This window comes from Thunnus albacares, chromosome 1 (assembly GCF_914725855.1).
Source record: "Thunnus albacares chromosome 1, fThuAlb1.1, whole genome shotgun sequence".
Taxonomy (NCBI): Eukaryota; Metazoa; Chordata; class Actinopteri; order Scombriformes; family Scombridae; genus Thunnus; species Thunnus albacares.
In genome coordinates this window covers 23,422,351-23,438,375 of record NC_058106.1, presented here as the reverse complement: position 1 = coordinate 23,438,375, position 16,025 = coordinate 23,422,351, and the positions used below count along the sequence as shown (strand labels likewise).

The window sequence follows — 16,025 nt, the reverse complement described above, 5'->3', positions numbered from 1 at the left end:
ACTGTACATCTACTGCAACATTAGTGGGTTTACTGTTTCTTGTAGTTTTGGCCATTAATTGTATCTGTTTTGATAACACTTCACTCACCAGTTCAGTTGCTGAAATATGGGTAGTGGAGTGAGAGCTGTGTCTGCATCCTCGTCAGTAAGTTGAGTTCGTTCTCACGAGGTGTTGGACTTCACCAAGGCTGTGTTTTGTCACAGATTCTATGTATAATCATCATGGACAGAATCTTGAGGTGCAGCCAAAAAGTGTCCACTTTGGTGTAGTAGGGATTGCATTTCTGCCCTTAACGTATGATGTCGTCTTGCTGGCTTTTGGCAGTGTTTAACAGCATAGCGTGAGAATTTAATACCAAACCATCTATGTGATAAGGGAACTCAGCCTGAAAGTGAGGCTCTCAATTAACTGATCGATCTACAATCCAGTTAAGATTATTACCCCTGTAGCGATGACACAAAAATTTTACACTCCAATGTGTTTCTATAATGGACGACTCAGGTATGATCTGCTTTGATTTCATTTCCCAATGAGTGGCTTGGTTTGTTGTTGACTTGATTTAAACCTGTGTGATTTTGTGTGTTGTTACCCACTTTTGTTGTAAAGATGTGCTTAGCAATGCTGCTGTATCCCCAAGTCTAGCCAATGAAGCTGATGAGTAAAAATGCCAGATTTTTACCCAAAATAAGAATTATAGAAATTTACAACAGAATGTTCATGTTACTTGTAAAGTGCAGTTGCCAAACCAATACATCAATGAAACATTTTGTGGAGTTTTTGAAAGTCAACTTTTTTTTCAGTACAGCCATGCGTAACCAACATCACTCTTCCATCCAAATGGACACTTTTCAGAAGTCATTCAAAATAATCCCTCAATATAAAACAGGCTCAGACAGTCTGTAAAGTCATTGGTTGTTAAAATAGTTTCCTAATTACATAGAATATTAAATTTGCTAATTCTATTTTTATGTTGAATAGCACTCACGGTAGCAACTGAGCCACACAATAGCTGTGATTTGTAAAGCAGAGCAAGTGAAGTTGGCCATTGCTGAGTTTCCATCTATAAATTTCTCTTATGGAGTGATTTATATGACTGTGCCAACTTGGAAAAGATTTGATGACAAAAACTATACAAGTGCCCAGTTAGTTGGGATGAAAGTGAAAACTACATGTGTTGTACGTGTATTTGTCGTCTCCCCAGTTAACCCCTGTCCTGCCCCTCTCACTTTGTCACTTTTACTGTCTGCTCTGCGTCCTCCATTCAGGTTTATGAGACTCCGTTCTTTGTGGCAGTGGATCATGCAAAAAAGAAGGTTGTCATCAGTATCAGAGGAACCCTATCGCCAAAGGTGAATTTAGCTTTCATGTCTTGTTTTAACGTTTTCTCACCTCTCCAAACATTAGTTGACCCTGCTTCCCCCACACCTCACTAACACCTCCAGAGCAAGTGAAGTTGTCATATTTAATAGTGTTCTGATACTCCTACACCATGCACGCATGGGGCATGACTGTCCACTTTCAGAAATATATGTCTTATCCATTTTTACATATCATTTGAAACTTTCTGTAGTGGTTCAAATCATGTCTTAAAAACAACCGGTAAGAGATGAATAATGGCCTTATAAAAAGGCAAAACATTGTTTGAAACGAAAATACAGCAATTTCTCTTCTCATAATCCTCTAATGCTTTGCTCTCAGCCAGTCAAAACATTTAGTTTATCAATTTAGCAAATCAGAATGAAGTGGGAACTTACAAACACAAAGCTGAAAGGTATATTTTCAGGGTGTTTGTGAATATCTAAGGTGTTTTGTTGATCACCAGTGTCCAGTTGAGCTCTTTTTGCTTTCTGGGCAAACTTTAAACTTCTGACAAGCATAATTCATAATTCAAATAAGCACCTTCTCTGGCTCCTCCATCCAGTACGTACCACTGTAGCCTCATGTTGAGCCAAGGAAAACTTTGCTTTGGGAAAAAACATTATGGAAGAAGTGTAATATTTCATCAGCAATTTAGGAATGGTGATCATGATTTCTTAAAGGTGTCGTCCAGCAATTGAGTATTGTTCGTCTGTAGGGTTGGATATCCTCAATTGTCATTGGTTAGACCGTTCCTGCATGCTAAAAAATTGCATCTTTTGAATACCTGCCCCCAATTTGTAACACAAGCTTTCTGTTTGGAGAATTTGAAGTCTCCATGTCCAGGCCAAGATAACTAAAAATACATTTGTCAGGCGTTCTCCTTCCAGAGTCACAGAAGACATTATGGAGCTCTTTGCTCAGATTTGAGTTGTACTACCCACAACAAGCAAACCGATCTTAATGTTTAAAAAAATGTGTATAATTTTAAACTGAGACTGCATTGGATATACCATTGTTTTGTATAGCTCTTGGTATATCCAAGTACAGTTAATACATCTCTTTTTTTGTATTATTTGTCTGTCTAATAACAGGATTTTATACATTTTATTAGATCGCAATATAGAGATGGAGATAGATTAGAGGAAATGATTGGGACGAGAGATTGGGGACAACATGTAACAAAGTTCCCTGGTCTGATGCGAACCAGGGATGTTGAGGTGCCATAAAGCCTACTGTAGCCACCACCACACCCCAGTTATCACATTCTAACAAATAAACAGATTTGCAGTGGAGATTATGAACGGTATCCTAAAATCCTGTGCACTTCCTTATTAAATTGTTCTCATCGTGTTCTCTGTCTAAATTTTCCCCTTTTTTTGCTTTATCCACTTGTGTTTTGTGCTTTATGCTGCCTTTTTGTAGAATTTTTAACTTGTCTCGTGTGTATCAGGATGCCTTGACTGATCTGACGGGGGATTCTGAACGTTTGCCAGTGGAGGAGCAGCATGGGACGTGGCTTGGTCACAAGGTTAGAGCTTATTGTTGTAAACCACTCATCTCCAATACTTTTACTCAACTAGACCGTATCCTTAGAGATTTTAACTCTTCAAGTGTCTCTGTTCTCCATAGTGCAGTTTCAATACTATTCCAGACCCCAAAGGTCATTTCAGCTGCTAATAGTAGAATAATTACTGAGGATATTTAATAAGAGATTAATGAGGCAGACTTCTTGCCCATATTTCACCCTTGCCATCTTACGCTCCACTGAATCTCTCTCTCTTTCCCTCCACTCTTAGGGGATGGTTTACTCAGCAGAATACATTAAGAAGAAACTGGAGCAGGAAATGATCTTGTCACAAGCCTTTGGAAGAGATTTGGTACATGACTCAATACTGTATCCAGACGTGACGAGCTGAATAATGAACGTTTTCTATATTTTGGACTGTGTTTTGGTATTGTAGTACTTTCTTCAAGACTTTACTAGCCTTGAAACTTTACAGAGATAAACAAATAATCCCTCTAGAAACAGCAGTAGAGGCAATTTTTAAAGGGATTATGTTCACTGTGGTGACAAAAGTGTGCTGTTGTGAGTGTAATGACTCTGGCTGTCTCTCACAGAGCAAGGGCACCATGCACTATGGGCTGGTGATAGTCGGGCATTCTCTTGGTGCAGGCACCGCTGCTATCCTCTCATTCCTGCTGAGACCTCAGTACCCCACACTTCACTGCTACTCTTACTCCCCTCCCGGTGGCCTTCTTAGGTGAGTAAATCTATGTGTGTTTATATGATTTACTAAAGATTATACAAGAGAGGGAAATCAGAATTATTGTATAAACCTATAATAGCTGTAGTATAGAGGACTTTAGCGTTTGCATTCTGTCTGTCCTTTCCCACAACAATTCCTTGATGAAAGAAAGCATTATCCTAATCAAAATACCCGTCCTCTAGGGGTTACACCCAAGCCATGAATGGATAAACATGGTCTTGTTTGATATTATGCTCTGATATCAAGACATCTACTGGTATAAATGGACTCAGTGAATGTTACTATAATGCCCCTAATTAGTCATTACATTCCCCCACTGGCCTGCACAGCTGTGAAAATTTTGTGTCATTATTTCTTGTTTGTACGCTACACTCTCATACTAGTGGTACAGCTGGTATAAGTAAGATGGTGATACATTGTGTGTTTAAAATTCTTTATTGTGCACCTCAGTGTCACTGTGATGTTACCTGTTGTGCTTTAAGGCTTTCAATTACTTGTTTTGATCTGAGCTACTCAACATCTCCCTTGGAACATTTATTGTACACCCTTCAACAGTTCCATATTTGGAAAACCCAGCAACTCTGCAACGTTACTCAAATCTGTTTTAATGACACCCAAGACCATATGCTTGTCTGTGAGATTGCACCTAATATTCATGCACACATGCAAAGCAGGTTGTGGAAAAGGAGTTGCTGTTGCTTACACCTATTTATGTAGTGAGTGACGCATAAGCAAATGGGAAGCGAGGCCTCACGTCTTCTGCAGGGGCAGGAATTCTATTCTTTTTTACTTTCTGATTTTAATGGTCGATGTTTTCAATAATTCTCTTGTGAATATGATCAGAGAAACCTTAGAAAATGAAGAAGAATAGTGTAAAGTTTATCATATAGGGCCTACTATTATTGGCTTCAGACATTAAAGCAAATGTTTGTTTGGAAGTGTGAGTTGGAAATGTGTGTGAAGAGCCTATTTTCCCCTCAGTATTCTCTCCACATTTCTAGTTCACATAATGTGACTAATGTTTCCATCTTTCATTTACCCAGTGAGGATGCCATGGAGTACTCCAAAGAGTTTGTCACCTCTGTGGTATTAGGAAAAGACTTGGTACCAAGGTATCTCCTTTACTAAATCCAGTATATTGACGCTAACTTGATTACTGCAGTATTACCACCATAAACATGTCTGTTGCTGGTCTTTCATAGGCTTGGCCTGTCACAACTGGAGGGTTTCCGACGCCACCTTCTGGAAGTCTTACAGAAAAGTAACAAGCCAAAGGTGACTCAACTCTCAACACTGTAGAAGTCAGACAGACCATTTGTACAATGAAAACATCAGAGACTCATACATTGTGCCATCAGCTGATTCTTCCAAGAACAAGTTGTGCCTTTTTGTGATAATTTAAAAATAAAAACCACATCTCTACTATACAAATAATAATATTAGTTTCTCTAATTTTCACGTTTTTTTTTTCCAACTGTTCTCACATTCATATTTAAAACTTTAGCGTATTCACAAATTAAAAACAATATAAACCGAGTAGCATCTTGTTCTCCGAGCTGGTGCATTTGCCAAGTTTTGCAATGGGTGATTAAAATAAACTGCATGCTTCCACATAACCTGTCACAACACTGCAGTTATCTCTGCTGTAATTAAAGCATCATTTAGTTAACTCCTGGCTATTGCAGAAAAAAAACATACAATATATCAAGGATACATTTAAATTAATATATTATGTTACGTAACTAAAATGCTTTTTCTTTTTTTTTTCTTTTGCAACAGTGGAGGATCATTGCGGGGGGCACCAAATGCATCCCAAAATCAGAGCTTCCACTAGAGGATGATGATCCTCAGTCTCAGCCAGCAGCCCCCCCCAGCAGTCGCTTGTGGCTCCACCCCAGTGACCTCAGCATTGCCCTTTCAGCCTCAACCCCCCTCTTCCCCCCTGGCAGAATCATCCACGTTGTGCACAACCATCCTCCAGAGACATGGTGAGGAAATTGATTCTAGAGCTGTGGGTAGATGATAACAATTTAAATCCCCAAATGTAGTTCTTTTACTGTTAAATAATAAAACACTTGTTCATGAAATTTACCACACAGCTCCAGCTCACAAATGTTCAAGTGTTGTATAACTGATACATGAATGCAGCTACCGCAAAGCTAATTTTATATTAGTTTCACACTGCGACAACTGGCAGCTGAGTGGAAAAAGGTATACGCTGCATACTTGACAGTGTGGGTTTAAAGTGTGTCACGCGGCACTCCCCCATTCTTCTGTCTGCACACTCAGCTGTGCTTTCTCATTTTTTAATAATCTTCCTGCCTTTGTGCTTACTTTTTTCCAATCCTGCTTATTTCTTATTTTGTACAATGTTGGAATATATTCAAACGAGGAATCCAAATCTTTATCACTATTGTTTGGAGATACTGAAATTTTGATACTGACGCTGTCAGACACTGGTATCACACATAAGCTTCCTGCATCAGCTGGCATGTAATCCAAAGCCAGAATACATTTCAGTGATCTTATGAATAGCAGGTGGATGTCGTTCTGTATGTTAAAAAGAATCAAATGAGTATTTGAGATATGAGATATGAGAGATATGAGTAACTTTATTTACTTCTCAAGTTAGATAAAACAAGTTATGTGCAGTAAATGTATACCATTGTGAAAGGCCTTCAGTGGCTGACGGTTGCATTGCAGACCATCATTGGAAGCCAGTTAACTAAAATGAGTCTACAAAGTTGCAACAATTTTACCTCATTTTTGTTTACTGCTTTGTATCTATTCAGCATTGCAGTCTGGTGGAAAACCACAAAGCAGAAGTGGTTTGGCCAGGGTATCCTAAAAACAACCACAAGACAACCCCCTGTATGTTTGCTCTGAGTATGCAATATTAGGTTTTTACTGGCACAATTCTGTTACAGTGACATAATCCCCACACATAGCTCTGATACAAACTCTTTATCTATTATTTATATATTCATGTTACACACTGCAAACATTTACTGTACTTGTTCTATAGTGCACCCCTGAGGCACTGAGGCAGGCTGCTGTTAAATCAACACGCGTGTTGACTTTGACTGTCACGGTGATTGACAGACTTTCCCTTCCTCCCCTTCTCTGTAGCTGTGGCCAGGAAGAGCCAACCTACTCAGCTCTGTGGGGGGACAACAAGGCCTTTGATGAGGTCATCATATCACCCGCCATGCTTAATGAGCACATGCCCCACATGGTGATGGAGGGCCTAAACAAGGTCTGTTTTATTTACGTGCATGCAGATAGATATGGAGAGGTGTTCAAATCTAAAGCAATGATGAAAAGTCTTTTGAATCTTGTTCCTGATTTACAACACTGGGCGATTGAACTGTTGGATGAAGAGTATATGTGAATAATTAACACATCAATATTTTCAGCAACTGATCATAAAGGGGAATACCACTGTTTAAAAATTATATGCGCCAAAAGAACAAATTTAAACTTTATTCTGACAAGAGATCATGTGCTAATATAATATTTCTAGAGATATGGCCCATGAATCCCTTTTTAACAAATCTTTAACTAAGTTATAGAGTAAACATGTGATTGCTGATGTGTTTCACTCTGTTGCGCTTTGATAAATACCTGCCTACAGTAAATGACAGGTCAATTTCAGAGGCTGGTACTAAAACAGTGTGGAAAGCTGAGAATTTACCCATATCAACATTTGTAGGCATTGATAGACTCCAAATGCACATTATCATGATTCAGTTTCTTCCAGTGGTGATTCAGCCATAAGCTCATATAAATGTTATAAATGTATTCATGTTTTTCGACAGATGGTACTAGTTTTTATTAGAAATGGAATGGAAAGCCTTCTGTCATTTAAAACTGGTAAAGACATTTGACATTAATAGAGAAAACGCCATTTGAGATTGAATACCTCAGCAATCAAATATTATATTAAATTTTTTTTTTTTTTAAAACACACTATTGCAAAGACACAAGACAAAACCTTTTGAGTTTTAAAAATCAGTGTTATGCCCCTTAAGTGTTCAGTTCAGAATGCTTTTTGAGAGATTTGGAAGATTGACTCTGACTCTATGGTCAATGTATGCATGGAGAGCCATCATTAACATATTACTTACCACTCATTTTTTCTCTCTTCACAATGCTCCAGTAGCAAAGCATGGGGAACCGTTCACTCGTGGTTGGTTTCATGGTGTCCTCTGGTCTTTTTATGATTCACAGGCACTGATCAGCTGTTCTGGTAACAGGGTGATAATGCGTATGTTTGCATGTGATGGATCCACTTTGGGAATTGTTACGCCGTTTTGCTGGTTTTTGAGGTTCAGTACGTCTGTGGATGGATGTTTAAAAGTTCTGTGATGAAGTATAGTACTGTATGTTTGTGTGTGTGTGTGTGTGTGCGTGCATGTGTGTATGACTGCTGTGCCTAGGCTGTAGAATGATGCCTCTGGTGTTTCTGCAGGTACTGGAACCATTTTGTCCCCTGTCTGAGCAGGAAAACCCGGAACCAGAGGAGCTGGAAGTCAGTCAACCTACCTGCAGTGCCACTGCGTTCATAAACTCCCAAACAGAATTCAACTCTAATCTTCTCCTCTCTGATACCCCCTCTCTCACCCACAAAGATCTACCTTGCGCTGCCCCCCTCACAGAGTCTGAACCACTCTCTTTCCCTCTGACTGTCAATGCTTCTCCTTCTTTTTCAGATGCTGAGGCTGTTCCTCCTCCTCCTCTGTCAGACTGTACTTCTGCCTCAGAGCAGTGCTTGGTGTCTGTCCCACCACTTTCTAATAATCCTTTAGACCATCACTCAGGAGCACTTTCAGTTGAAGATGATTCATGCATTCCATCACAAACCCAAACAGACCCACCCAACCCTCCCGTCTGTGTAGATGTGATTCCTGCTCCTCTTTCAGAAATCCTATCTGATGAGTCTCAGGTAGAGAATTTTCCAATCAAGATAGTAACATCATATAGCTCTTCACAAAAAGATGAGACCTGTATGTTACAAGTGCCAAACAGTTCTTGTGATTCTCCGACACAGGCTGTATGACAGTATTAAACTTGGCCTTTGTTAGCCTCTGTGCACAATATCATCATCAAGCCGTCTGAATATTCTTGCCTCTTGGAAAACCTAAATATTGTCATTGTTAGTATTAATACTGTGGCTAAATTGCCAGACTAATATAATGTAATTTAAATACATACCGAGCAGCACAAAGGAGTTTAAAAGGGCAAACATTTTTCTGATATAAACATAAGAATTTGGGGTCAGTTCAAAGATTTTAACTTTGGTGCTAACATTCAAAAGACAATGGGAGAGTTATCAGAAAAGAGGTGGAGAGAGTCTAAGATTTACAGCTTGTATTATTGCTCTTTCCACTTGCACATAAAAACAGTGGCTGGATGCAGCAAGTCCAAGCATGTTCACTGGAGGCAGTCAAAAGGCATTCCAGGAGGCGAAAGAAACAGGGAGATGAAATTAAAATAATTTGAAGAAGTTGACAAAGCAAGTTGAGGCAATGCATGTGTAAACAACAATAAGCTACTGTGGTAAATCTCATTACTGCATAGCTCCTGGAATACATCACAGACTAATAGTGTATATAACAGTACAAGAATATGTAATCCCTTTAACATCCCTCACGAGTCAAAAATAGACTTTTTACACCCTGCAAGTTGATGAGTCCAAACCCACCTGCACTCTTTCTCTAGTTAATGAGATTCATCATCCAGCTTTCCTCAAATCAACCTTTCATTCTTTTCCATTCCTCTCACAGCTAAGGTACATTTGGTCAAGTGCTGTGGCATGAACTTGCTAACCCTGTCCCTCGAGCTAACAAGTTTTCTTTGTATTCACAAAGTTTCCATGGTAACCTAATTTCTTCCACATTATCTGCTCTTTCTTCCTCCTTGGCTGGCTTCTCTCAGGGTTTTTCAGTTGCTGTAGCTCCTCTCTGGATGTTTTTTTTTTTTTGCTTTTTGAAAGCGCATATTCAGTTTTTCCTCAATCGTATTCCCTTCAAGGAATTGTCAATTACTGCAGCAGCAGATGAAGTAACAAGGGGGCACAAATTTGTAAATATGGGGCACTCTGTTCAGCTCCACTGCTCTGCTGTGAAATTGCTGCTTACCAAGTCTTTTGTTAATAAGACTGAAAAAAGGAGTTAAACCCTAATGTCTTCCGCCATGCATGTGTTTCATCATTCTATGCCATACAGTAATGTGCTTTCATAAATTATTGATGTATAGATGGCTGTAGGAAATGCAGAACTCAGAGTATACATTTTTCTCTGCATAGAGTATGCAGCCACATGCTTTGTTTGTTTTTAGTAATTTCTTGTTAGTTGTGCCTACAACTGCTGGTGCTGTGTTTTATATTGTTGGTGCCAAATATTAGCTGTAAGTTATCACTTGCGGCAGTCTTGTTATCATGTATAATTGGCCACACTCATCTGTGTAACAACGTCATGTTTTAATGTGTGATCCATAACCATCCTCATAACTCAAACATAGTAAACATCCTTGTTTAATGCCATTTTTAACTTAATTAACCCATATCCCTTTAAAGATTTTAAGTCTTTGTTTACATTAACTTTCATTTAGTTTTGACATTTTATTACATTGTGTTCCATTGTCACGTGTATTGTATGTTTTGGTTTTTTTTGTGAATTTTCATGTCTACTTATTGCTCCACATATTCTTATATCATCATGTTCTTCCATCAAGTGTTCTAACTCATTAAAGCTAACCAAATATATGTAATTGTGTGTTGATGTGATTTGCCGTTAGTGTTTGTTCCCCTCACATTTTTTACTATTTGCACAACACAGTTCAAATGTAAACAATGGGATTTCTTGAATGTTTTTGAAGTTGCATATACAGTAGTCTTATTGATTGCTATTCCTTGTCATACTGTAGGGCTTGCGTAGTTCTTCCTCAGGCATCCATGACTCCATTGTGGGTGTTTAATGTCAGTTGGAGTAGGAGTAAGCTCACCTTTAGATCGCACTTACATTTATCTGAACTACTCTGTGCCTTTTTAACACTATAATAATAGATCTAATCATATCTGCAGTTAAATAAGGATGTAGTGGTTTTGTGAATAATGTAATTTAAAACCATCATACGATCACTAAGGGTGCTCCAAATATGTAACCAGATATTTGTGATCCTGCATTTAGTGACCATGTACCTGAATGTGTGTGTGTGTGTGTGTGTGTGTGTGTGTTGATGATGCATTCCCAGACTCATAATGGCCATAATGGATTATGATTATGTGGATCATGCATATCCTGCTGACATAGAAGAAGGATTTAAGAAAAACATGTTAACTTATTTCTGTTAGTACATTGAGATGTCTCTGCAAAGTTTGGGTTTTTTTAAATCTAGTTTTTGCGAGCAGAGCGAATCTGATGAAGCAACATGCAAAACACAAAGTTCACTCCTTTTTGATTTATGTAATCCATTAATAAAATAGTGTCAATCCTAGTATCCTGGTGTGCGCTGGAATATTGCTTTTTGTTACTGTGGTTTACTCTGCGCCAGCTGGCACCCAGGAGAGAAGCACTGCTGTGCACAGGGTATCTTCAGTTTTTAGAGTAGAAAAAATATTGGGCTTAGTTATCTGTTCAGTCCACAAAATTAAGTAAGTATGCAAACATTTTTTGAATGTTTATTGGCTGAGTGTAGCAGAAATAGAATTTTAACATATACCATTTAGGTGGGGGAATGCATTTTTTGTGCATCTTTCTGTTCGCGTTGATTCTCAACCCCAATGCTCATCCTCCCTGTTCTTATGCTCCCTCATGCTCTCATCATACTTTTACCTATTAAGTCTAGCAATAATGTCTGCCATGCTACAAGTCATGTGTCTGTGTATACCTTTGTGCTTGTGACAGGTGCTGGAGAACTACAACAAAGGAAAAACAGCTTTGCTGTCAGCAGCGAAGATCATGGTGAGCCCAACTGAAGTGGACTTGAACCCAGAGAATATATTCATGGATGCATCAACAACATCCCATCAGCCGACGCCTACAACCCACCACCGCAGGAACAGTAGTGTTCGGTTAGTACATCAGGCACCTCTGTGGGTGTGTTGGATCCTAAAAGAATGTGTAAAACAGTTTGCTTTGATCCTCTGTATATTCAGTATCCCCTATAACTTAAAATACTGTATAAGGGTCAAAACTCTCCTCATGTATCTAATTTTTACTATCAAACCATACTAAACAATACTACTGCTACTAATTGCTACTTTATTGTCTTCTCAAAATTATCATTTCTGTCTGTTCCTTTTGGTTTAAAAAAACAAGACAAAAACCATTGTCACGGTAAGCAAAGCATGCAATCACTAATTTCTCATGATGTGCTCCCTTCTCTCATGCACGCATGCACGCTGTCCGACCACAGAGCAGTTGCAACGTATGGTAGTATTCAGTTCCCTCCTCGCCCTCTCTGGTTTAGTCCCTGTCCAAAGTCAGTGTGAACTACTGATAGTGATGGTTGAATTAAGATGTTACCTTTCCTGTATTAGATGCTAATACAAGAGGACACACTAGGATACACTCCAGGCCTCCCAGCCTCCCCTTTTCTTTGTTCTTTCTTCCATCTATGTAATGTCTTTTCTAGTGTTCACTTAGTCTTTAGTATCCAGATATGGTTTAAATACTAACACTTTCCCAATTGTCCGTTGTTAAGCCCTCCGTAACTTGTTTTGATTCATTTTTCGTCTGTCTTGTGTTTTGGATCCCTCTTCCCTTTCCCTGTCACTACTCTCCATTCCTTTCTTCTCATCTCCTATCCTCTAGTTCTTGTGCCCAGTCTGAAATATCTCTGGATGGTTTCTCTGAGTGCCCTCCTCCTCCAGTCCCTGTAGTGCTGCGTGGAGCACGGGAGCGCCTTGCAGTGGAGCTGAGGGACCGCAAAGCACCGCTAGCTGTCATGGAAAGTCTTTCAGACGCCGAATCCCTCTATAGTCTGGATTCCCGACGCTCCTCAGCTGCGCTAAGGGGTTCTCCAATGCTGAGTAGCCTCCCGTTCCCCTTGGATGCCCCAATTCCAGAGGAGAACCCGTCTCTCAGCTCTCGCACTGAACTACTGGCTGCCGACTGCCTCTGCCAGGCTACACCAGAGCACCTGGGTGAGGTTGGGCCTTTCTTTACCCCAATGGAATCCACATCCACCCCAGATTACCCAATGCGTCTGTCCCCTGCCACACCACGCTACAGTGGACAACATTCCCCAGCTCTGCTAAACCAGAGCGTCTCTACTCAGCCTTTCAAGCCAGAGCCCAACGCCAACCCAAATATGCTTCCTGATGGGGATCACCAACAGATGCCTGGTGTCTACAGCCCAGGTAGCACACCTAATGCTCCCCTCAGTCCACAAATTGGTTCTAGACCAATGGATGGGAAGAAGGAACAGTGGGAGATGGACACAGCAGAGAAACAGTTCAGTGCAGAGACCAGACCGGCAGCTTCTACTCCTCCACCCCAACTATCCAATGGAAACCCCAGCCAGGCAGTGTTAGAATTCGCCCAGTACTTAGACTCTCTATTCAGACTGGACGGCAGCAGCTCGCCACCTCTGGAGCTGTCTGACGGGGAGTCAGAGTCAGGCCGGGGTTCCTTTGGGCAGGAGGAGTGCTTGGGAGAAGGACAGCAGTTGGATGACAAACAACTTCTGGCCAGAGCAACACTGGAGCCTAACCTAGTCCCCAAGCCCCCACGCACTTTTGCTGGATCTGCTGACCCCTCTTCTGGCATCTCTTTGTCACCTTCCTTCCCTCTCTCATCGTCTGAGGAGCTCAACGACCTTTCCCCTGGTGAGGGCGCCCCACCTGCCATACACTCCCTACGAACATCTACCCCTTGCCACTGTCCTGAGGAGAACACACTATCCTCTATGGTGTAGTGGGCTCCCAAGACTTCCTTTGCTCTAAACTGAGAGGTGCAGTCATCCAAAATTTTAAAACATATCACAGTACATGCATGCGATGGAATGCAGTCACTCATCAGAGATCCGATGACAGAACTTGACTGACCAACTCAAACTATTTCCATTCTTCAGGTGTCCCCTTTGAACGCTGTTTATAGCATTTTCACACTATTGCAATGACTAAAAAAAAAGATACCTCTCTCTGCATGCCAGGGGGCTGTGCTGCTTTCGGGTAAATATAAATAACTGTAGCTTCACAATGCCATTCCAAAACAATGTCGTCTCACCCACGTAGGGACGCCTCAGCATTACATCCGTTCCCTGACTTTACAAAATTAAAGGGAGAATAGTTAACTGAGCAGGGATTCAAAAACTTAACACTGTAGAAGAGGTTAGCATAGGCACATCATCTGAGTTGATGTACTGTACAACTTCCTGCACCCTCAGCAGCTCTGGAAATTTTTGTCAAGCTTTGATTTAATTTTATTTTTAAATCAGGAATGTGAAGATGGACATATTCGTGAATCAATAGAAGTGAGAAGACATTGCGAAATGTTTCTCAGGTCTATTCAGAATAGACTTTGAGAAAGAGAGTAAGTGTGTTTCATTGGTGAGAATTCATGTGTCTTAAAAATTTAGTGATTGTGACAAAGTTATTACAGATGCCTATGGATGTTTTTAAGTCTTTTGGTTACTCTTTATAGTGCATGAAGAAGTTTTTTTTTTCTTTATTTTTAAAGAGAAATTGTCACTAAGCCACATTTGGATACTCTTGCACACATCATATTGCTCAATTCCCCCCTCCCCCTTTGCCAAAAAATTTAATACATTGTATTGCCAAATGTATTTATGAGATGTAATTTTGTATATGTATATGAATATTGCTTTATTTAAACACAACAGTACCAAGCTACAATCATTATCTCCTTCCCTAACCATTCTGTTGGTTCCCATGTAGACTGTTACACAGCAACACCACGGAAAATATGCCATCCTGACCTTAAAACACTGCCATGGCTTTTGTCTCCAAAACATGAACTCTGTACCCTGGGTTTGAACCAGTCCTAGTATTAACATCTAGGCCACAATAATGAGCTTGCTAATAGCTGTCATAATCTACTGTACCTTTTCTCTTTGGAGAGCTCTTAGCAATGTGCCCAGGTCAGGGTCTGCATGCTTTATGCATTTCCGAGTAGCATGGCTGATATAGAACAAGTCATCAAGTCATAATAAATAAGCTGTAAAGATGCCCAGAAATTACCATGTATGTAAACCCAAAGTTTGCGGGCATTTTTAATGCATACCCAGGTCTCCAGACAGGACCAAACTGTGTATCCTAAAACTGTCCCAGGATATAATTTCTCTTGTTCTCAAGGTGCTCTGAGTCATCTTGGATGTCAAGGTGTTTGCTTCCCTTTAATCTGGTTCATCTCAAACACCATCGAGGTTGGACTGAATGAATAAATGGGCTCGAGCATTATGTGTGCCAATTTTAAATATGTGGCATGCAATCTTCCATATCACTCGGGGTGTAACAGGTGGCTCATAATTTTCATTATTTATTACCGTTAATGTTGTTACAACTTTTATTGCTATATTTGATGGTATTATTATCCTTATTGCTCTTGCAACAGATTGGCTTGATGTCAGTGGTTTTTATCTCAGTTGTTGGGACAGTACGGGAAACTTTTTAGACTTTCCCAATGTAAGGAGTTATATATTTCAGCTTTTTTTCTGTCCAAGTGGAAAAGTATTTGACATTCTGCCATGGCATGGTGACAATATGCTCTTTTTACAAATGTTTCAAAGTGGTGAGACATGCTGCAGAGTGACAGCCTGCTCACAGTGACCTTTGGTGCGGTGCCAGTGACAAGCCTGGATCTGCACACTTTCTCTATTTGGAACAAGATTTGCTGTGGTTTCTCACAGCAGACAGGTCCAGCCAGTTAACAGTCTGACACTACTCAAACCGTGCTGCCAGTCCCAGTAGTCTCACACCAGATACACTAAGGTTGAGCCAGCAATTTCCTACATTCTGTAGCTTTGCTTGCAGCCAGTCATACACTTAAACTCCTGAAAGAAAGCACTAGATTACTTTTCACCATGATGTGTACAGCACCATCCTCTATGTGTAATTATTTATGCAGATGTCTAAAAAAAGATTAAATTCCAATAGAGTTGTGTAGAAAACAATATATAACAATAAGGAGAAAAATAACTATATTAAAAGATATCACTATTGATATATAGAAAAAATATTTCATCTGAAAGTTATTTATTCAAATATTGGCAGATTTACAAATTGGTCTATATTGAAAGAGGAATAATTCAACTATGTCTTGTCCATGTTTACCTGGTTTGCTTCCCTCCTTTCCTTCCCCACAATGAGAATGTATTTAATCCCTCCCCCTTACTGCCCTGCCTGTAATGGAATAAACAAACTATGAAAATAA

At 39.9% G+C, this 16,025-nt stretch overlaps 1 protein-coding gene across 2 annotated transcripts in view; it reads left to right on the top strand.

Moving 5' to 3' along the window:
- The window catches only part of dagla (diacylglycerol lipase, alpha), a 37,341-nt gene extending 21,316 nt beyond the window's left edge, over positions 1-16,025 (top strand). Inside the window, exons 11-21 of one of the 2 annotated variants that reach the window (XM_044350473.1) lie at positions 1,267-1,350; positions 2,811-2,888; positions 3,157-3,237; positions 3,479-3,621; positions 4,671-4,739; positions 4,830-4,902; positions 5,407-5,615; positions 6,757-6,883; positions 11,535-11,701; positions 11,949-11,966; positions 12,444-16,025. In XM_044350473.1, the coding sequence (XP_044206408.1) occupies positions 1,267-1,350; positions 2,811-2,888; positions 3,157-3,237; positions 3,479-3,621; positions 4,671-4,739; positions 4,830-4,902; positions 5,407-5,615; positions 6,757-6,883; positions 11,535-11,701; positions 11,949-11,966; positions 12,444-13,548 (2,154 nt within the window). In that variant the 3' untranslated portion in view covers positions 13,549-16,025. The remainder of the gene's footprint in view (positions 1-1,266; positions 1,351-2,810; positions 2,889-3,156; positions 3,238-3,478; positions 3,622-4,670; positions 4,740-4,829; positions 4,903-5,406; positions 5,616-6,756; positions 6,884-11,534; positions 11,702-11,948; positions 11,967-12,443) is intronic. The other variant, XM_044350482.1, reaches the window with a different exon arrangement.